Genomic DNA, 23,728 nt, shown 5'->3' with positions numbered 1-23,728 from the left:
ATAGACCTGGGACAAGAAATAGAGTGACCTCAGGGATAGGGGACTGAATAGGGAGGCTGCCAAACAGCAAGCAGCATGAAGACCTGCCACTAGGTGACCAAGGTCGATGCACGAAAGCACACTGGAGCCTTTAAGAATAATATAATGTGGTACAATACAATTTCACATAACTCACTGGCAGAAAAAGACAATCTGACTACTATACATCCTTTCCTTAGTACTTTTTCATGAATAGCCCCACATTCTAAATTAATCTAATGTTACAACTCGGAATTCAAGATGGAGAGATGGCAATTTTAAGTCAAGTTAGAGTAAAAAGAGTACAGCAATTCAGCTTACAAAGGTTACAATGGAACTTTAACAGGCAATATAACTTACAATGGACTTATTCTCTTCAATCTGACAATATACCTGTACTCCAATTTCTTATCAAGCTATACAAGTTTTATTCACCCCAGGGAGCAGCTCTAGTAAAGGAAAATGTTACAGAAGGCAATGTGGTATTAACACTCTAGTGCACAGACTCTATGTAAGTAAAAGCCTGTAAAAGTAACAAGAATGACCTAAAAAATACATCACTGGACTGAAGGGGTTAACTGAAATAAAAGAAAACAGTAAAATAAAACTAATAATAAATAATAATAATAATAACAATCCATCCATCTCCATCATCCAATACTATGTCGCCCCATGAGGAGCGTAGAAGCCCGGAGCAAGACAAGTTGGTCCCGACATTTAAGATGAGAGTGAAATAAAAATAATAACAACAACAATAATAATAATAATAATAATATGGTAGTACAAGATTGCAGTAGCAGCAGCAGCCCAAGGTTGATCTGAAACATGAACCCAGTGGACTGCAGGCTGAAACTACTCTCCTCCTACAATCATCATCCCCATTTTGTGGGATAGGGTGGGAAACAAGGGACGTTTCTGTAACAGGGCAGTAGAGCCACCCAGTTACATCAGTGCCACCACATGATGGCATCCCTCTCCTGCATCAAAATAACATACAATGCAGATTTATTTAAGTGAACTTTAAACTCTTCCCTCTGATGTATTTTTTAGTTTATTCTTGCTGTTTCCATAAGGTTTTATTGAGGTTTGGAAAGAATTTCTGTTTTTAACCTGGTGGGGTTTGATACAGCTGAAAGTAGCCTCATCATCATACCTCTTCCTAAGCTGAATACAAATCATCTGGTGCTAGCAAGAATTAACTAAACAGGTCACTGGATGCAAGGGATTAAAGACCAAGACCTTATGTGGTATGGTAGATATTATGAGGTACAAAAGAAGAGAGTGCAACAGTTTCTTAGTGAACGGGCAGGCAGAGGAAGAGGAGTGTTTAAGCGAGTGAGAGGTGTGTGAGGACAAGGTAGCCTGGAGGCATTTCTGTCACATCCACACCCTATTCTGAAGTTCCCAAGAGAAAGCAAGGCATTGGAAATGAAAATGATAAGGAGAAGGATGACCATAATGTACTGTGGAAGGCTTAGGTGATTTTAATGTACATGCAAACATGATTATCTAAGAACAACCACAAAAACAAAAAATCAATAAAAAAAACACAAAGTAGAAGCATATACGAAAGAAATTCAGTAAAAAATATTAGGCTAGTAGTATCAAACCTGGGACTCGTGAAGCAGGCAAACCCACAACTTTTGTCATCAGTATCAAAACACGTGACAAAAACTGAAGAGCTTTCCCCTCTTTGGCAATACACCATCCTCCTTTCAGCGGATGGGAAGAGATGAAGGATGTTTATATAACCAGGCAGAGCATCCACCTAGCTATACTGGTGCCACCACATGAAGGTGTCCCCCTCCAGCATCAAGAAAAAAAAAAAGAAAAAAAAAAAAGAAAAAAAAAGTGGATGGTCATGTGAGGTGAAGTGATGATTCTGATGGCTTGAATGATAGGTGAATGGCTGTGTGACACATTTAGTTCTCCCTCTATCATGGCTTCTCCTTTGCTTTCTGGACCTTTCTTCACCCCACCCTTAGGTGTGAGAAAGGGGTTGAGATGATGATGATGATGATGATGATGATGATGATGATGATGATGACTATGACGACAATGATGCCGACAACAATGACATGATGATGATGTTGATGATGATGACAATGATGATGATAATGATGATGATGATGATGATGATGGCAATGATGACTATGATTATGATGATGATTAAGATAAACATGTGTAGACACGGCAGAGTGAAGATATATTGTACGGTGGGTGCCCATGTTATGAGGGATTTTTTTTAAAAGTGGTTGGGATGGATGGGGAATGAAAGGCTCACAAACAAGATCATACTGTACAATCACAGGTGAAGGAAGAATGAAGAGATGACTATGAATGAAGCAGAAAGCAAACTATGAGGAATATAAGAGGGATGAATCTTAGAATGGAAACTGAAAGATGAGATGCTGGACTAATACAGTTTAGAGGTACTTGTGGCACAGCATCCTTGGCTAAATGGTGGGAATACATATATGATAATAGACTGATAGATAAACTGACTGAAGGACAACAGATACACAATAAGGTTCCTAATTCAAAGAAGGAGAGTAGTAGTAGTTATAACCCCAGGTTCATTAAATGTGAACCCAGTGACTTACAGATGAAGTTGTCCTCCTCCAATAGTCCATCATCCTTCTTTGGGGGAATAGGGAGGGAGATAAGGGACGCTTGTATGACTGGGACATTGAGCCACCTAATTATACTGGTGCCCCCACATGAAAGCATTCCTCTCCACCACCAGAATGAAGAATGACAAAACATGACACATTAATATAAAGGGCAAGTTTGCTACCCTTTCTATATCCCAAACACATGACTGCATACAGCTGACAGACTACAGGAATTTGGAAAAATGGATGGATACACTGAGACCTTCTTCACATAAAAGTACTCTTCACAGCTTCAAGTCAATGACACTTTTTTTTTTTTTTTTTTTTTTTTTTTTCCCCCAAGCTTAATCTTACTGATACTTAATGACTTTTTCCAGCTGTGGAGGAGGACATTTTTTAGTGAAGGGGTAAATGCAGGATATACCTAATCCTTCCAAATTGAAAAGCTTATTCTAAAGTAAACAGAGTTGTATGGAGATTGCAGGAAGAAAATACAAAATACATCACCTGGTTGAAGGGAAACTCTGTCTGTAATAAGGGAAAGTGTTTATGGTAAGTGCATCCTTCTTTATGACATTGTTTTACCTCAGTGAAGTTACAGTTACTGGATTGACTAACTGATGCTTAGCATGAAGTGCGCTGGTGTGGATGCTTATGCCCGAGGTGGAGTCACATTCTGAGGGCCTGACTGGGAGTGTAGTCTATTCAACTGGGCAAACTTTGGTAGCATCTCATTCTATCATATTCTTTTTTTCTTCTGGCATTCTGGGCCATACTTCACCCCACCCTAGGGTAGGAAAAGAGGTCTGGATGATAATGAGGATAACAATGATGATGATAATGTTTACAATGAAGCCAGAATGAAATTTGAACAGGTTGAGATGTGTAGGTCATAATTATGGGAGATAAAGTGTGGACAATATGATACACAGACATTAGTTTTTTAAGACAATGATTTCTGTGGAGTCATTATCAAAGCGAGGATCTACTAATATATGGTCTGGTTGTAGTGACTTAGTGGATGAGATGGTTAAATGTTTGTACAGCTGGCAGCCTGCGTTTGCTTAAAAGTTACATGTATGTTGTGGCCAAACTAATATAATAATAACATTAATCTGACACAGGAGCTCTCTGAAAAGACCTTTGCACTACATTTTCATATGACCTCTTCCCCAGCATAGTCTCATCAAGTATAACCTTTAAGTCTTACCCATGCTCAAGGAGAACATAAAATTCTTTTGAATAGCTTAATTATAATGTAAAATACTGCACTACAGTAAAGCAACCTACAAATACTCTTCATTTAAGGATATTTTACAATAGCTATGTAACACTGTTTTTAGTCTGTTGATGAATTAACTCATATACTCAGGTACAATTACTCATGCTTCACTCTAACATTGCTCTGAAGCCAGATGATGCGAACAATACCAGATTACTGTTTAATTACTCCTTAGCTATAGGACACAAGCAGAGGCATAAGTTATGACTGTTTCACTTAATGCAGAATTTTGTCTGCACCAACAGCACAAATGTTAAATAAGAAATGGCTCTTCCCAGAGAGTTAAAAAAAAATATTTTGCCATTACAAAATCCCCACCCCTTTTTTTTAATGTTCTAAATACAGTAACAGTTGTCTGAAAGTAACAAAATTTATTTATATATATATATATATATATATATATAGTCACCGCTCACACAACACGCAATCCTAGTGCGTGAAACTAACATAACACGGGAGGCAAAATCTGAGGGCGAAAAATGGTCACAACGCGAAAATGATAGGCATAACGCAGGTGAAGGAAGCTGGCCAAGGCCCCAAATTATGGTTCAAACAGTCACAACGTGGAAAAATAGGGCCATAATGTGGTGGGAGCAGACATAACCCAGCCAGTAATAGCGCAGGTTGCATCAGCCTATGACATATGGCTATCACGTGTCTGTGTGGGGTGTTGTCACGGTCCACTAAGCATTCCTGCCCCAGTCTGGTGCACACATGCTCTGTGTGATCTTTGCTCTTTTTTTTTTACCACAGAACTCCACTCCACCTACCCCCAGCAAGCCCACAACCTATTCCACTCAAGGTGAGGAATCCTCCAGTGTTTGTATGTACAGTAATGAAATCATTATTAGGCTGGTATACAGGATGAAGTCTGAGTCACAGAGACTTTTACTTGATAACCTAAATCATATGGAAAGGAAAAATATGATATTTAAGGTGGCAAATCAGATGAAGAGGGATAATTGGGATATTATAGGTGAGCAGTGTGTGAAGAATGATGAAGGAAGGGTAGTGGTGAACAGTGGGGATATTAAAGATGCATGGAGAGAGCATTATAGCCAGGGATGGTTTGGAGCCAGCAGATCCAATGTTTAGTCTTTGGCTTTTGACTGACCCTGCTACTGTGAGTGAGGCAATAGGCAGGATGCAGGTGGGGAAGGCAGCAGGTGTGTCTAGGTTGACTCCCGAAATGTTGAAGGCCTCAGGAGATATAGGGGTGAGGTTAGTCACTGACCTGATAAATATGACAACATATGAGTGTGTTGTTCCAGATGATTGGTTGAAGAGTGTAACTGTAAATGTGTACAAAGGGAAGGGTGATGCCCTGGAAAGAGGAAATTATAGAGGTATATGGCTTTTAGATCAGATAATGAAGGTATTGAAGAGAGTTCTAAAAGGTATGATTAGAAAACAGTGAATAGTGATGAGAAGCAGTTTGGGTTTATGCCAGGCAGGGGGAACACTGTCATATTCATTGTTCAACAGCTTCAGGAAAAATATATTGGAAAGAAATGGGATCTGTATATTGTTTTTGTTGATTTGGAAAAGGCCTTTGACAGAGTCCCTAGAGAGGTGGTGAAGTGGGCAATGAGAAAGCTTGGCTTGGAGGTGTGGCTGGTTAGGGTGGTTATGTTCACGTATGTGGGTGCTCGCACCCAAGTAGGAGTGAGTGGAGATTTGAGTGATAAGTTATACGTGAATGTTGGTGTGCATCAGGGGTCAGTTTTGAGCCCCATGTTGTTTATCATGGTACTTGAAGTCCTCTCACATGACTTTAAAAACAGACTCCCGTGGGAGATGTTGTATGCTGATGATTTGGTGTTGATTGCAGAGAATGAAAGGGAGGCAAAGGACAGAATTAGGAAGTGGAGAGATGGTATGGTGCATAAAGGCTTACGGGTAAATGCAGATAAAACAAAAGTGATGATGTCTAGGGTTGGTGGCAGTACAGTCAAAGAAGAGGGAGGGTGGCCATGTGCAGTTTGCCACAAGGGTGTGGGAAGTAATTCCATCTTGTGCAGTGTTTGTGATAAATGGATGCACAGGAAATGTAGTGGTATTAGAGGCAGACTACGAGATAATGCTGATTTTATGTGTGCGGTATGTCGGGGTGAGCAGGTGGAGATTGTCAAGTGTGAAAGGATTGAACTTGCTGGTGAATCTCTTGAGTGTGTGAAAGAGTTTTATTTGGGAGACATGTTATGTGCTGGAGGAGGGGATGGAGCTAGCTCTGTGGCTAGGGTGAGAAGAGGTTGGAAGAAGTTCAAGGAGCTGTTGCCTCTCCTGACACTGAAAGGACTCTCCCTATGTGCTAAGGGGTCTTTGTATGCAGCATGGTTTAGGAGTGTGATGCTGTATGGTAGGGAGACCTGGGCAGTAAAGGAAGAGGATATTCGCAGGCTCAAACGTACAGAAATGACAATGATTAGGTGGATGTGCAGTGCATCCCTGCGTGCAAGGCCTGGGGGGGCTGGGTTTACAATGGAAGAGTTGAGAGGTAGGATGGGACTGGAGTGTACTGGTGTTGTGATGAGGAGAGGTAGATTGAGATGCTTTGGACATGCGTAGAGGATGGAGGATGCTAACTGAGTGCAGAATGTGAGAAGTGTTAATATTGGGGACGGGGCCGCGAGGGGCAGACCAAGAAAGATGTGGGAGGAGGTCATTAAGTGTGACCTCAGGGTTAAGGGACTGAACAGGAAGGCTGCCATAGATCGGGTAGCATGAAGAGCCGCCATTAGGTGACCTATGCCAACGCATGCAAGCATGTTGGAGCCAACAAAAAACGAAACAAAATGAAACGTAAATGTCTCTATCTCTATCTATCTATTGCCAGACACCTCAATCCCGTACGGGGTCGCCACAAACAAATCGCCTCCACGTCGCCCTGTCCCCCACCATTTCACTGCCCTGCTTCCAACTCACCCCCCCCCCTCTCATATACCTCTCCACCCCATCCCTCCATCTCATCCTCGGCCTCCCCCTCCCTCTAAACGTAAATGTCCTGGGGGGGGGGGGGACTCAAAAGGTGAACCTGGGGTTAGCTTGGGTACCATGAAGCCCTTTCACATATAAACATAAGGCCCTATAATGCAGAATTTTCATAAAGTGAGAGCTTCAGGGTACAATAATCCTGTGTTATGCGAGCAGTGACTGTATATATACATATGAATATCATTGAGACGGGGTTCAGTCCTGCTGTTATGAGTTGCTCACTGCCAAACAAAAAGGTTGTGGCATAGACAGGATGAGGGGAAGACACAACAAATCCCAATGAAGAGTGTGGGTGGTGGGCCAAGACCCTGGTGCAATTTTATTGAACAAAATTAACCCTAAATTGAATGTGGCTTAGGGGTCTGTCTGGTAAATGCAACTGACTTGTATTTTCTCAAGATAGGAAGTTATAGCTATTTACTTGTCACTTTAAACACAATTCATACTATCACCTTCAAAAAAAAAAAAAAAAAAAAAAAAAAAAAGGGGGGGGGGGGAATATGCAAAACAATTTCCAATTTATCCTGTGAAAACAAAACATTATATTTTCAAAGATTCAGGTTTCCATAATCTGTTACCACGAAAAGCAGAAACTGCTGGTATCTAAATAACTGCATTTCAAATGGTAGTTTCAGATTTTTGATAAGCATTTATGTCATGATAGCAGAAAAAAAGTAAAATTTACAGCAGCCAAGTTTCACTGGCAAACGGACTTTTTATCCGTGTTTAAGAACCTATACCTACTGTCATAAACCTGCAAATTTCCTTAATTAAAGAAAATATATCACATGTTCTAGCTGACAGTTTGGCAAGAATCTGACAAAACATCAATTTCTAGCAAATAGCTTTATATATAGTTTTTTCCATTCAATGACACATGTTGCTGAATCAAGTGCCATGTTGGTCTTTGAAATTAAATGATGCATAAGTACTAGTCATGAGACATAAGGCGATGAAGGACTCATGATGAAGTACTTCTATCTTGTAACTGTGTTCCACTGCTTGTGTAAATACATACAATACTGATAAGACTCCAGAAACAATATCTGAGTTTTCATATAAAAAACTCAGGCAGTATTGTACAGTGCAATGAAAATAACTGGGAAGTAAACAAATACATGAAAGATATGTATAAATCAAATAAAGTAAGATCATTTCCCTATCTGTAACCTCAAGCTGGGAAGTATCTAATTTTCACTGGTTATATATGTTACTTAGAATGTACTGTAAACACAATTTCCATAATACATTTTCAACATCATACCAACACTGCCTTGCAGTCACTTCAAGATACTCTACACTGTAAACATGCCAGACTTATTTCCTAATATACTGAGCAAATTTATGCAGCTGTTCTACAACAACAGCCACCACAGCATTAACTGAATCATCAATCAGCCCTTGCATATAACTTACTGCCTCTTCATCAGTAAGGTCCAGTCTGAACTTGTCTTCAACTTTCTTAACAGTTTTGTCTGGCTCAAGGGCAATATCAGGCACATTGGCATCAACCATGAGAGAGAAGAGGTTGAGGATTAGGCTAGCATGGCGCCGTAACTGGTGAAAAGCTGTGTAGCATAACTTTCGGAACTCGTGGTAGTGTTCAGACTGAGCCCCACCCATCCCTTCAACCATCTCTCTGCACAGCTTCATTGGAGGAGGAAGGGGCTTGGGGTCTCGGCCCAGGATATACCCAAAGTCTATGTGTAGAAGGTTACCTGAAGTTGTTAGCAGAAGGTTATCAAGATGGCGGTCACCAATGCCAAGCAGATAGGTTATAACACAGTAGCCTGCACAGGACTTTATATATGTATCCATCACTTCAGCCGCAATGCCATACGGGCCACTCTCTGAAGGTGCACAGCGACGGAAGAAGTTCTGGATCCCTCCTTCTGTACGCAGCACCTGTCACAAATAAAATCAAGTAATATTATATTGCAGTGATCAAACAATTATGGTACTGAAAGCCCCTGTTTAAAGTTGTTCCTTTTGATACCTTTAGCCATGACCATCTGCTTCCTGTCTCTTCACACTAGGATGCAAGTTCCACACCAGAGAGATGAAGGGATTTGAAAATTAAGATTTCAAAATTACATTCAAACCACTTACTTCAGGTTTCAAACTTACCTACTAACCTACAGTGTTATCATTCCAGGCAAACCTTGAAACAGCTCAAAATTCAGAGTTGCAATGCTAAAAGTACTGTGAATTTTGCTTTTTGGGTAGAAAAAAAATCCAAGCACAGATGAGTTTAAAAGGCTGAAAGTATTCAAAGTGTTTCATTATTACCATTAAGTTGTAACTAAATTAACACCTTTCCTCAGTTAAAACTGTTAGTGATTTATTATAAATCTTTCGAATGTCAGAAACAAGTGTTTTTATGTCTATCGCTCATGAACCAGTAGCATACCTCACTTAACAGTTGTTACACTTAAAAGTTTTTTTTTTTTTTTTTACAATAACAGAACAGAGGAAGGAAAAACAAAAGAATAGACTCTAAGCAAAGACTGACTTTATGTCTGTGATGTGCTCATGTGCGTGATGTTTTTGGGGCACACTGGCAAATCACATTTTTCATAAAGTAACTGCTACCAAGGGCATTGGTCGGTCTCTTATGCTTAAAATAATGTTCTGGACTACAGTCAAGTTGCCTAATTTGCGTATATGTAATCCATGGATTTGTAATCCGCGGTACTTTGCAAAACCAGTCCCTATTTTTTTTTATTCCACAGAAAAAACTTGAAAAATGCAGTTCCTAGAATCCAAAGTGGCTCATTTCCGAGAAGATTTACAATATCTGGGCAGCCATGATGTATTCTGTGGCTGCTAGCCAATCACAGACAACCTAGACCCAGCAGCCAATCACAGCCTGGCCCTGGTGGCATGTGTGCACGCTACAGCAGTCATGTTTTGTTTACCTCCTGTCCTGCCAACCGCCAACTACTTGTGTTCCCTCGTGAGTTCTGAGCGTTACCTGGCCTTTTTTTTTTTTTTTTTTTTGTCAAGGTTACCTCTCCCTGGGCTCTACCCACCCCATCCACTTAAGCATTTTCGTCCTTCGGAGTCAGGTGAAGCCCCTTAACTATTATTTCCACTTAATTATTGTTTATTTCCATTAAATACGTGCACTGAATATTTCTAAGATTGTCTATTTGTGTTTGCTGTTGGCTAGTCAGGTGTATGTAGGCTGCTGTAGGGGGGTTCCACGAGGGTCCAAACTAAATATCCTTTTTTCCCATTGGTTCTTAACTTTGTAAACCGTGGAATTCATAATCCGTGAGAAGGTACCAGTCTCTAATTGCCACGGATTAGGTGACTTGACTGTACAGATGCCTGTAAGTGCTGATGGAGGTAATAATGAGACTGGCTGTTACAGTACTCATATACCACGTTCAAAAGTTGCTGTGACAACACAGCTATTGTGAAGAAAGATAAACTACAAAATGTTACCTGAACAAATACAAATACTGTAGTTTACATTATACAAGTAACTGTATGGAAAAAATAATAAAAAGGGAAATGGTCAATACAAGCAAAAGTTTTTATAGCTGTCTACATTATCATACACTATAATCAAATTAAAATCCCATTATCAAAAATTTTTAATATCTCATCAGGAGTATAGGGGCCCAAGGCTAGGGAATTCAGTCCAAGTATTTATGGCAACAGTGACCAGCTGTTTTTCTTTGAGTGACAATGTGTGTGAGCAAGCAACCCTGATAACCCCTCAGATTTAAATCTTTATGGACTTTATCTGGCTGGAGTGCAAAAAAAAAAAAAAAAAAAAAAAAAAAAAAAACACCCACACACAGTGTACATACATCAGCTACAGCCTGACTTTCGACGAACTGAACAAATCCATGTTTGCTGCTGGTGGCTAAAACCTTGTAGGGAGTCAGCTTCAGGTCCAATTTCTCTCTCCTTAGAAGCCTGTCCATCAGGGTTATAATCTGAAAGGGAACATGATTTTAAAAATGCTGAAAACAAGTTCCTATACTGTATTTATCACTGAACTAAGGTCATGTAATGTTTTGAAATGATATATACAATAAACAAGGTACTAGAAGGTTGGCTGTCATTGACCCTGGGAGAATATATCATGAGTGAAGTGTGCCTATTAGCTTGGTAACCAGCTATATAAACATCACTCTTAGGCCAGAAACCCAGCCATCATACTTTATACCCCTTTTACTCTAACTTGCCCCCAATTTTTGTCCTTTTGCAGCTTATACACACTCTTCCAGTCAGCCTCTCATTCTCTATCCATTCCACTTGGCCAGTCCATCTCAGAACATTTCTCTTAATGTTTTCACATCCGCATCAACACTACAATGTTCCTTCATTTCCTCATTTGTCTGTCTGTGTCTCTACATGTAAATCCACATGGTCCAGGCAAATACAATGAAACTCATTTCTGCTGCTCTCACTTTTGGCTTGTGTCCTTCTAACAAGGTTCAAGTTTCACTTCCACTGCTTCATACAATCTCATGGCAGCCAACAGACAAAGCATTACATCTTGACATCAATAAATACCTTAGTTGTATTGGAATTAACATTAAGAAAATAAAAAAATGATACTAATACTGTAATTCATTCACTCAAGGAACTGAAAATAATCCTTTAACTCTCTCAGTCTTCTATGACTCACTCTCAGCTGATAACAACTGCCTCATGTTAGCTGGGATAGAATACTACAGCCGTCCTGACCATGAAAGAGTTACTAGTGATGGTATTAATATCAAGGCTCCTAGGATTCACTCTCAGCTGAATAAAATCATCTAAAGTTAGTTGGAATAGAACACCATGGCTGTCCCAATCATAAGAGGGTTAATAAGGAACTCATTCAACTACTCATTGTCATCATCATCATGCAATCCTATTTTTGCCCCATTAGGAACGTTCGAATCTGGGGCTGGGCTTAGTCCATCCATCTATCATCCAGTCCCATGTTGCCCCACGAGAAGCTTAAGAGCCCAGAGCTAGGTACGTTAGTCCTGACATTTAAGATGAGAGTGACCAGCCTCACTCATCCCTGGGTGGCATTACATAAGCAATAAACCCCAACCACCCCTTGGATATAAACCTACACTGGTCCTGACATTTGATGTGAGGGTGACAAGTCACTTGCCCAAGTAGCATCGCATGAGCAACAGATCTCAACCACCCCTCAGATACAAACCAATGTGGGACACATCCTCTTCGAGCACCTTAACCCACTAGACTGCCACTCGTGTTTAGTTACGTGGTTACCACCCAATGAAGTAAATGGCTCAACCAGTGGTTCAACATAAGATGGCATACCTGTATAATGAGCTGGTCCTGGCGCAGGTCATCACCATGCTTGAAGATGGCCACATACTCTCCCCCTGTCACAGTCTTGAATGTAAGGCGGCATGGCTCCAGGGCTGATTTAAATAAAGTTGCTCGACTTGGTATAATTCCCGTCACTATTACCTGAAGTGCAGAATGAATATAAAATAATGCAAAAGTCATACATTACATGCAAGATTACCATAACTGCCCAGGCCAAGCAAATATATACATAGATTCTAACTTGACTTAGCACATGACAGACTAGAGTGCAAGGTATCACTTGAGTTCATGACTATTCACAGCTATTTTCTAACAGGGCATTAAATGAATATATACTTACAAAAGATTCTCCCTTAAAAGTGAACAAAACTGGAGTTGTGATGATCCAAGGAAAGTTAGATAATTAAATGGAGAATTGGGGGATATGAAAGAAGAGATAGCTGAACATACAGAATACTTTCTTTACTTTCTTGTATTGTACCAGACAACACAAATGGTGAAAACTACATGTTTACGGTACAAGAAAGTAAAGAGGTAAGATAAACCAAAGGATGCAACAAGTAAAGATGTTAGACGGCAGAGAAAATATTCAAAGTGAAAATGACAACAGGAGTGGATAGTGCAACAGAAGAAATGCTAAAAGTATGTGCGATGAAGAAATGGCAATAATGTATTATGCACACAATAGGTCAAATGGTTAAAGACACTGGAGTTATACCGGAAAACACGAAGACAGAAAGCATCTCAAATATACGGATGAAATTAGGTAGACTGGGATGATATGGGTGGTTTTAGATTTAAAGAAACACCTAAGGGCTAAGATGAATTAAGACTGTTAGCAATCTGTCATGGTATAGCTAAAGCGCCAGTTAGATACCCAGGGCATTTTGACCATCCTCACCTTATTCCAGTGGGCATAAGGGTCAAGATGTTAGGTCAAATAAATGCCATGGTTAGGTCTAAGTAGCACACATCAGGCTGAATTAGCTTTAAGTGGGTTTCTGGTCAGGGCAGGTAATGGGGTACAGTATGTGTGTGTATTTACATACAGTAATTATGTTCAAGTAGGTTTCCTATATGGATAGACATGGGGGGTGGGTGACTGTTCTAGCAGGCAAAGGGGTATTAAAAAAAAAAAAAAAAAAAAAAAAAGGGGGGGGGGGGCATATTGAACTAAAATACCCATTTACCCTTACCTCACAATGCAATTTTCCAAAATATAATCATTTGTGAGAATAAATACTGTAAGTTGCATTATAGGTGACCTGACTATAACTGAAATAATTGTCAGTAATAAACAGTATACACTGTTAGTTCAAACTCCTGGCAGGAAGTACAAATTTTAACACTAAAGCCAATATTTCACCTACAGGTTAAAACTGAGCACTGCATATATACAAAGGGTTTCATTACAACAATACAGTATTATAATTAGTGTTGTTGTTGCTGCTTAATCACAGTCTGTCTGGCCATGCACACATATCGACTATGGGTAAGCAACTGTTTCTGCAGGACTGTCCTACAGGCAGAGTACAGTACATACACTGTTTGGGGATCTGGTGACCCCTTGTAGCAAACAATGTCTCACTTGGGTCAGATCAAGGTCCTTCCCCATGGTGAGGTGCAGGGAATATTCAAAGGTTTGGCTCTCATGTGGACCTGAGAAGGTTCTGCTCCCAGGTGTATGCTACAACTGTTCCACCCAGATTACACAGCACTATCACCTGTAGGTTCCTCATTAGCACTTTCAATTTGTGCAGAGCTGATAATCAGTCAGAGTTTTCCCTCAAAAATACAATATATATATATATATATATATATATATATATATATATATATATATATATATATATATATATATATATATATATATATATATATATATATATACAGTATATATATATATATATATATATATATATATATATATATATATATATATATATATATATATATATATATATATATATACACATTAAAAATGTTGAGCCATAAAAAAATAAATAAATACATTTTCATACATTACCAAGTAGTGTTAACTAACCTCTGGGTCTAGTGGCAGTGGCAAGTTCTCAAAATTGGAAAAGTTTATTTTTGAATTTTCTGTGTCAGCCAACAGTGCTTGCAGCTTCTCAATCTTGCGCATTCGATTTCCACTATCCTTTGCTACAGTCTGAAAGGTAATAATAATGACGACAATGATTTGTCTAGATTATCAAATGGATCAGTTCTTCAAAAGAATTCATTAGCACTTAATACCTTGAAATAACAACATGAACATCAAACCATCAGCAGTATTGTTTCGGAACATTAATGATCTCCAATTTAAGTCTGATGTATTAAGATGAAAAATCCTATCTGGAAGGTAAGCATAAGTAAATGAAAGGTGTGTGTGGGAAAAAAGTAATTATCAGGACCTGCATTAATGAACATATCTGGGGATGGGGTTGCAGAACAAGACAAGAGAATGGAATTTTCTGGAAGTGAATGATATTATTAGCAGGATGAGGTAACTTATGATGTTTGGTCCTTTATTCATTCCAGGCTATGCATGAACTGGGCATATAATACTGTATGTACTCATATGAAGTTCTCATGTGCATGTACTGGAGTATCAAACAAATCCTCACTTTTTTTTTTTCCTGCTAAATCTGGCATAAGCTACACAAAAATTCTATATTTAAGTTACACTGATATCTACTAAGCCTATTTCCCTGTTCCTCCAATTAAGCCTGCAACCCACTGGGTTCACATTTCAGATGAGCCTAGACTGCAACTACTGTACTACTATAACTACTACAACTAGGCCTAACCCCTCGTGTCTGGTGAAGTACAGTAACAATTATTCTTTCTGCTGCCTGACGATGCAGCTATTCAGATTATAAGAGCACTCAATGTGAAGGGGTTTAGAGAAGGTTCGATCTACCACATCCAAATAAAAAACCCTTCCTAAAGTTTACAAAATAATCTATAGTTAGTCAGTCATATAGTTTTCATCTGACAGAACTGGACTACCCTCACCTGATTACTATGTCGTGGTTGTATGAAATTCACTGAGCCTTGGCTATGAGGTGAAATGAATCTCACTGGTTACAGTAATGGTCTAACCAAGAGGTCAGCAACCCTTAAACCTAGAAGAGCCATTTATTTTAAAGTTTCATTTAAAAATATATATACTGTATATAGAACTCTCGGAGCCGCAATACAAAAAAATGTCTCATAAACCGAAATCTGCAGCACTTCTAAATCTAAACAAAACATTACGGTGATATTGTTCCATCTACTTGTATTCACAGTAAGTTCAGCTTAGGAAGGACATATGGCTTGCATTTCTAGAAATCATAACAATTGATGCCTATAGATCTTTTCAAAGTTGAATTAAAAATCTAATGTTGCCTTGCACTTGTTATATGATGCTTTCGTTCTGAAAGAATAAATGTTTCTTTACGAAGCTCCTGGAGCCACAAAAATGTCCTAAAAGAGCCGCACACGGCTCCTGAGCCGCAGGTTGCCGACCTCTGGTCTAACCAAACCTACAATCTAGCCACACCTGGCCATCAACCGAGCTGAAAGTGGTTAAGGATCTCTGTCTGATGAACACAAACCAACTATATATTTCGTTTCAGAAGGGTAACAAAAATTAAGCAAGAAATGCATCATTTGAGTGAAGTGGTTAACCTACCTTAACAAGATCAACAAGTTTCTCCATAAAGTGATGCTGACGAGTGAGTGAGTGGAGGGAGTGTTTAGCTTCCTGGCTGCCCTGTTGCAGTGCCAGACGGAAGCGCCGCAACACCCACAGGTACATTTCTCGCACCTTTGAAGGAAAAACAAAAAAAATCAGAACCTATCCTCCACAGATACACCCTCTCAAAAATTATTCAGCATCCCTGGGTGCAATGAATTTGAAATGATTTGTAGAAACAACACTGAGCTCATTTGGCCGAGTTAGTAATTCTAAATTCTTGGTTCATGTGTCATAATGTTATCACACAACATGTGTTGCATAATTAAGGATGGGCAGAAAGAAAGGTATGATTAGCACAGCACCATACCTCCCACAGGTAGCTACCCCCACTGAAAAATTGTTCAGCACCCATTGGTGCAATGAGCTTTGAAATTATTCATACAAGTGAAACTGTATTCACTGTACTGTTAGTAATTTGGAATCATTGGTGCATGTGTCACTTAGCTGCATCACTCCATAAGGGTGGAGGATAATTATTTGTGGGTGTACATTTCTCACACCAATAAACAGAACGAAAAAGATCAGATTATCCTAATATGGCATTTTCCCCAGATGTACCTCTCTCTCTCTCTCTCTCTCACACACACAGAGTGCGTGCGTGCGTATGTGTGTGTATGTGTCCAAGTTAACCTTTTGACAGTTAGAATTTCTCTTAATTGAAAGTGCTAGTAAGTTTTGCTGTAAATGCTATTTCTGAAGTGTTCCCCAAGAATTGCACACTGAATGGAAAACAAAAGGGATGGGGGTGTCATCATCTACTGTATTGGAAATTATTATACACAGGCACTAAGGAAAAGTGTGAAAGCTGTAGAGATGGAATTATTCTATATGAAGGTCTTAGGGATGTGTGTCAATGCATTCTACCACTATGTCACTTTCACTGGGAACTGAACTGACAGATAGTTGTCCAATTTTCAGCTTTCTTTTCCGATTCTTGGATCTTCCTTGCTCCAATTATAGCAGCAAATAGGGTATGGAATTGGATTAAGCAATTCAGAAGTGGGGGAGGACAGAATATGGAGAAGCTAACATATTACAACAATTTCACACTAATAGCTAACTGACTGATTTTTGCCCACACTACAAATAAAGTAGCTGATAAAAAATAATATGACTGCAGTTACCACCAATTCCATCATCACCCCAATCCTAATGCCCACCTACATGAAGCTAAATGAATGCAATGGATCATTTTATACCCTTATCAGTCAAATAAAATAAAAATGATGGGTAAACATATGGCTTAGTTCAAACAGCAGAAAAACCTTACCCAATTCACTCATCCTGTTTGATATCTATTTTTTTTATTAAATTTACAGTAATCACAGGGGAATTTGTCTTCTTAGTGTATGGTAACATGAAAAGTGCACGGTAGGATACTTACTGACAGAGGTAGGGAAATAACAGAGGAATTAGTTGGTGAAGAACAGGTAGGGTTTAGGAAGGGAAGAGGTTGTGTAGATCAAATGTTCATTCTTAGGCCTTAGTGGAAAAGTTTCTACAGAAGGTAAAGAAGTTGTACGGTACCAGGTATGCAGCCTTTATGGATTTAGAGAAAGCATATGACACGGTAGATAGACAAGGAATGTGGAATACATTAAGAATATATGGAGTGAATGAGAGGTTGTTGAATGTCATGAGTATGTATGAGGGGGTTCAGGCTGCAGTGCGTGTGGATAGTGAACTAAGTGAATTTTTCTATATGAATGTTGGATTGAAACATGGATGTGTCATCTCTCCAATGCTGTTCAATCTGTATATGGATGGGGTTATAAAAGAGATACAAGGTAGGGCAGTGAATGTTGAAGCAGCTTTAAAGAGAAATGGCAGTGTTTGGAAACCCCCTGTACTGTTGTTTCCAGATGATACTGTATTGTTGAATGAAGACAAAGGGGAACTGCAAGGCTTGTTGAATGAGTTTGTAAAAGTGTGAAAGAAACAGAATCTAGAGTTGAATGTAGGGAAGGGTAAAGTTATGGTCTTCGAGAGGAATGAAGTCACTCGATGTAAAGCAACGTTGGATGATGAGGAAATGGAAAATGTGAGTCCATTTAAGTACCGTAAAGTGGGGTGAATTCGGACTTGGGGACGACTTCAGACATTTCGGGAAAAAATGTAAACCAATTAAAATACTGTACAGAGAAATGAAAATCTGGTTGTGAAAATAATATGAGTATTATTAATGAGGAATGTTGTTGCTATAACTTAGATAAAATAATAATGTAATCCCATTTACACATTCATTCATTCATTCATTGCCAGACACCATGTATCCCAGACAGGGTGGCCAAGGGCTTAGAGTTAATTATAGGGAGGGGCACTAATCCTCCACCAACCTCACTTAACGTAGGGATGCCAACAGCATCTGGTGTTCCCAGGCGGTCACCCATCCAAGTACTAACCAGACCCAACGTTGCTTAACTTCGCTGATCGAACGGGAAGCGGTGTACTCAACGTGGTATGGCCGTTCATTGAATACGTCATAAAAAAAGGCATGTTTTTTTGTATCGGTCAAACTTCTACTGAGCATAAAGGATGGGAGGGTGTGAAGACAAGTGACCATCGCCAGAGTGTCGTAAAAACATTTGCGATACCACACATACAGTTACTTTGGCCTCAGTGTCCGTAGTTCAAGGTCCACAGGCCTAACAGCAAATTTTCTTCTTTTTTTAGATTTAATGGGGTTACTTCGGACAAGATCTGGGGTTACTTCGGACAGGGAAAGGAAAAAAATATAGCTTCCAACTTGTGTGTGTGCAAGCAGACACACAGACAGTATTTCTACCTAACTATACATAGCAAGCATCCTTTCAATCATGACAACATCTGACACTTGCTACCTTCTTAAGAAACCTTAACTATATAAGGCAACAGCGTTGACATGATTTGGGGGATGCTTGCTGTGCATTACTAGGTGAAATTACTGTATATTAAAGTTGTCTTTCTTTTACAGGAGGCAAAATGCCAAGGAAATACATCCCAAAAGTGCAAAGTGAAAAGAGGAACTGTATTAGCAAAGTAGATAAAGACCGAATAAAAAATGCCAAAGATGACATTAAAAAACAAATAAACACCAAAGTGTGCATAAGGCAGCTACAAAATGGAACTTAAGTAAAAGTACCTTATATGACTGTCTAAAAGGAAAGCATATGAAAGCGGCTGGTGGACAGACTGTGTTGTCATTAGTAGAAGAGAAATACCTATGTGACAGAATGATTACACTGAGCGTTTTCTCAAACATGTCAATGGAACACATACAGGTAAGGTGTTCATTAACTGTACCACAGATGATTACAATGATGCAGACAAGGATGACATTGTTAAAACATTGCCAGAGCCAACACTTGACAAAAAATGTTGTACCAGGTATGATAATCAATGTGGATGTCAATAGCTGGCCTGTGAGAGAGAGAGAGAGAGAGAGAGAGAGAGAGAATTATTGGGTAATGAGACTCAACGTGATCAGTAAGTTTAGATTAACAGGTGTAGATGAAGCGGATGAGTAAGAAAAGCGATAATCAAGTAATACAAATATTTGTTTAATTTATGGGCTTTAACTTTGCATATCATTACTACAGCAAAATGGCACAATGAGCCATAAATTTCTCAGGCTGTATTGTATTAAGTCTGGTGCTACTTGTGATACTTATATTTACCTAATTAAGATTTATTTGCTTTATCTCAAGAATATTACTTTTATTTTTACAAGAAGTTGTGTCACAGGTGTGCCTTACATTTTTAAAGCGTCATTACATGTATTTCACAAAGAAAGTCATATATTTTCTTAAGTTAGAAAAGTTCCTACACTTTCTGTGTACCAGAATTCAATTGTGATAAACACTTACGTGGCTTTATTTCAAACACATGTATGTGTTCATTGTGACAAAAGGAGTGTAAAATAAATTATAATCTTTAATTAGTCCTATAGGGGTTACAAAAATATGTTTTCACAGTTTCTTTTTTTTTTTAAACCTCTGTCAGTGTCCAAAGTCACCTCAACAGTGTCCGAAGACGTCGCCAAATACACGTGCTCCCATTTAAAGGGCAAAAGCATTGACTGTCTGAAGTCACCCCACCCCAGTACGGAGTCACCCCACATCGATTATGGCTTCGGACAGCATTATAAACTATCTATCTATCTATCTATTGCCAGACGCCTCAATCCCGTTTGGGGTGGCCACAAACAAATCGCCTCCAAGTCGCCCTGTCCCCCGCCATTTCACTGCCCTGCTCCCAACTCACACCCCCCTCTCTCATATACCTCTCCACCCCATCCCTCCATCTCATCCTCGGTCTCCCCCTCCCTCTTCCACCCTCCACCTCACTCACATACACTCTCTTCGTCAATCTTTCACCCTCCATCCTCTCCACATGGCCAAACCACCTCAGTGTGTTCCTCACAACGCTTCCTATCACATCCACATCCACACCACAACGCTCCTTTATATCCTCATTCGTCAGCCTGTCTCTCCACGTGACTCCACAGGCTCCTCTTAAATAACTCATTTCCACTGCTCTCACTCTTGACATTATAAACATTTTGTTAAAATACAAGCAGAGACCTGAATTTTTTTTCACCTGTCTCATTATAAAGCTACGTTCTTAAGCCACACATTCATGCAAGAAATGATCTTGTTAAAGCTTAACATGCTGAGTTACAACTTAGAACATGTAAAAATCGTCCGGTCACCCCACTTTACGGTACTTGGGTAATGTGATGAATAAGGATGGAAGTTTGGAGGGTGAAGTGCTTGAAAGGATAGCTACAACAAGGAAGAAAGGGTGCTGGTTCTTTGAAAGCAGTCGTAAGAAACAGGGAAGTGTGCATGGAAGTAAAAAAGTCGCTGCATGACAGTATTGTGATACCAGCTCTAACGAATGGTGCTTCTTGGGTATAATGGCAGATACTACAATCTACTCAAATTCTTTTTCTATTCAGGCAGGTTAGATTCAGTTAATGTAGGTTCTAGGTCAAGCAAGCTGGGCTGGGTTGGTTAGATTGCAAGGTCTCGTCAGGTTAAGTTGCACTGTTTCGAAAGTTTACATAGTTTAAGTTAGATTAATTACAGTAATTGCCCTGGTATGTAAATTTAGGCTATCAGCAATAAATTTCAGTAGATCTTATAAATTTTGCCATCACCCCTGTGAAGCCTACATCCGTAAGAACTATTAAGAAATCGGACTGGCACTGACAGACAAGAAAATGAACACAAAACAATCACTTAGGCTACCACAGTAAAAACAATTATTACGCAATACTGAAATCCACCAAGAAAAACTGAAATGGTAAGGTATTTCTAATGCTTAAACTACGCCATACATTTACCAAATGATATCCTGCTTCACCATAATGATCCCCATACTGATGGTAGATTGCACACACACATTAGCATTTTATCTTATTTTTTTTTATTTATTTATTTATTTTTTTTACAATAGGGCAGGGTAAAAAGAAAGAGAGAAATTACAGGATACAGAGGCAATTGTTGTTGTTGCTTAAACCCTTGTCTGTCTGGCTGTGCTGACCATATGTATGCAAAAGTGTCCTGCTGGTACAGTACAGTACAGTACATACACCATGTTGGGATCTGGCACCCACTTGTAGTACACAGCACCTCACCAGGGTCCTTCCCACAGTGAGGTGAAGGGAAATGTAAGAAGGTTTAGTTTCCAGATGGACACTACAGCTGCTCTACTCAGGGTGCACAGTGCAGCCATATGTAGGTTCCCCATCAGCACATCGGCCAAGTAAAGTATTAGCATAGCAGTATATAATCTCCTCACCTTGACATCGTGCTTAAGCCCAGGCTCTTGGTCCTCACACTCCACCAGCAGGTACCAATAAAGGTAGTTGGCTAAAGTGCTGTTCCTGGTTGCACGTTGTATCAGGAAAGAAGCCAAATCCAGGCCTGTGTCCATCTCAGCTAATTCTGGCAGAGCTGAATTTGGGAGTGAAGACGTTTGAGCGGAACTGTCTTGCTCTACAAGAAGTGAGGTTGCTGGTGATCTCTGGATGGTGGCTGCCACACTCTCCTCCAAAGATGAAACAGAATGTGTGAGGTCTCCAGCCCCAGACTCACACGATTCATACAGCTTATCTTGCATAGATATCTCTGGAGTTGGGCCAGGAGTTAAGCCCTCCGTCATACATGTTTCCCCACTGGTGTCACTTGATGAATAATGGGATAAGTCACACAGGCTCATGTCAACATTGTCCAGGGCTTCGTACTTAAGAGCCTGAACGAGCTGCAATAAGTACAACAGGAGATCTTCATCCGACGCGTGACTGAGGCGCTCTACTGCATAGCGTCTGACATCAGGGTGTGTGAATCCCGGACCCAACAACTCCAAAGCATCATCAGCATCAGGTGGAACCCATCGGCTAAGAAGTTCAATGGCTTGCTTGGCCTCACCGGCGAGTTTCCAGTTAACACCTTTGAGGAACTTGGTCAGAGCTTTTTTCTGTGAGCTTAGGTAAAATCTGTACTTCCATACCATGTCCTGCTCATCACTCGTTAATTGCTTGGTAGGGGGATATTCCATGATGGTGTGTAGATTATCCCTGATGGCTGAGTTTGGTTTCAAATCGCGGTCCGTGACACCCGAGCGCAGAGATCTTGCCAATCTGTGATGCTTGGACTCCTGAAGATTCTCCAATGCAATTTCAGAATCAGGTATTCGGACAATATTTCCACTGGTGCGATGTTCATGCTTTTTTTCTCCCCCGCGCTCCCACCACACAATGGAGTATATCACCCCCTCATGCTCAACGCGGGGAAATTCTACCATCAAGTACATATAGTTGGAGGATCGCTTTTCTTTTTCATTGATCAATTCAATTTCACGGAAAGTTAAGCGATCCAACCAGTCCATCGTCATAATCTGTCCATTTCTGTACTTCTTGGTAAGTTTGGCAAGCCTCTGCATCTGGTCTTTGCCGTGGTCTTGTCCCTGTCCTGGGGTATGGTCTGGGTGGGCAACACAATTCGGCCACACTCGCAAATCATGCAGACCTTCTCGGAAAACCCCATGCTTGCTGAAAAACGGTATTGTTGTGCCACCGATGGGCTCAGTTCTACGTGGGCCATAAGTGTCATATAACGTGAGGGCCAACACAGCATTACGTGGCAGGTCACTGAAGCTAAGAGGCAAAGTTAGCCATTCATTCCAGTTCCAACGGCCTGAGAATGCTTTGTATGAGGTTCGCACTGGCAGGGTTAACTCCCGACCATCAGCATACACTTGACATGATACAAACAGATCGGAGCAGCCGGGCTGATACAGCCCAGAATATTTGAGCAATGGATCTTTTAACAACGCTTCGTAGTTAGGCTTCTCTCGCTTCCCATCCAAGTTGCCAATTTTCACCTGTATGTTCACATGTAAATCACAGCTATGTACATACCAAAATTTATCACTGTTTGGTTCCATTTTGTGTTCAGCTGCTTTTCAATGAACCTATCATTGTAATATATAGGCTGGGACGCACAACACACACGTCTTGCCCGTCACTCCAGTCAGCTGAGGTAAACATACAGCAACTGCGGGGCTAAAAGCATTCATGTCATGTCTAAAATTTTTTGTTACAAATATACTAGTAAGACATTTTGAATAGTTAACAGGATTTACAATTTACTGCGCGGCCCTCTATGTAACTGTTTTTCTCTTAATTTATATTTTGGGGATATAAATAAAATGTTTTGACCCCTTTACTCCAAGGAGGTGGACTAAAGCAAAAGAACATGTTCTTTTCTTGAG

The 23,728-nt window shown here is 39.9% G+C and overlaps 1 protein-coding gene and 1 non-coding gene across 2 annotated transcripts; both read right to left on the bottom strand.

Moving 5' to 3' along the window:
- Positions 1-8,226: 8,226 nt before the first annotated feature.
- On the bottom strand, positions 8,227-23,401 carry Pi3K59F (phosphatidylinositol 3-kinase 59F). Its single transcript, XM_080276725.1, has 6 exons — positions 21,755-23,401; positions 15,905-16,039; positions 14,267-14,395; positions 12,211-12,363; positions 10,731-10,859; positions 8,227-8,814 (listed from the first exon to the last, which is right to left on the bottom strand). The coding sequence occupies exons 1-6, from the start codon at positions 23,399-23,401 to the stop codon at positions 8,227-8,229; spliced, it is 2,781 nt and encodes a 926-aa protein (XP_080132851.1).
- Positions 18,324-18,442, bottom strand: LOC145405331 (5S ribosomal RNA). The gene has a single exon (XR_013898334.1). It is a non-coding gene; the product is annotated as a 5S ribosomal RNA (ribosomal RNA).
- Positions 23,402-23,728: the final 327 nt, after the last annotated feature.

The sequence above is a fragment of the Coenobita brevimanus genome, chromosome 7 (genome assembly GCF_032717465.1).
Source record: "Coenobita brevimanus isolate Jiangsu-jjx chromosome 7, ASM3271746v2, whole genome shotgun sequence".
In the NCBI taxonomy this organism is placed as follows: Eukaryota; Metazoa; Arthropoda; class Malacostraca; order Decapoda; family Coenobitidae; genus Coenobita; species Coenobita brevimanus.
This window is presented reverse-complemented; position numbering and strand designations above follow the sequence as displayed.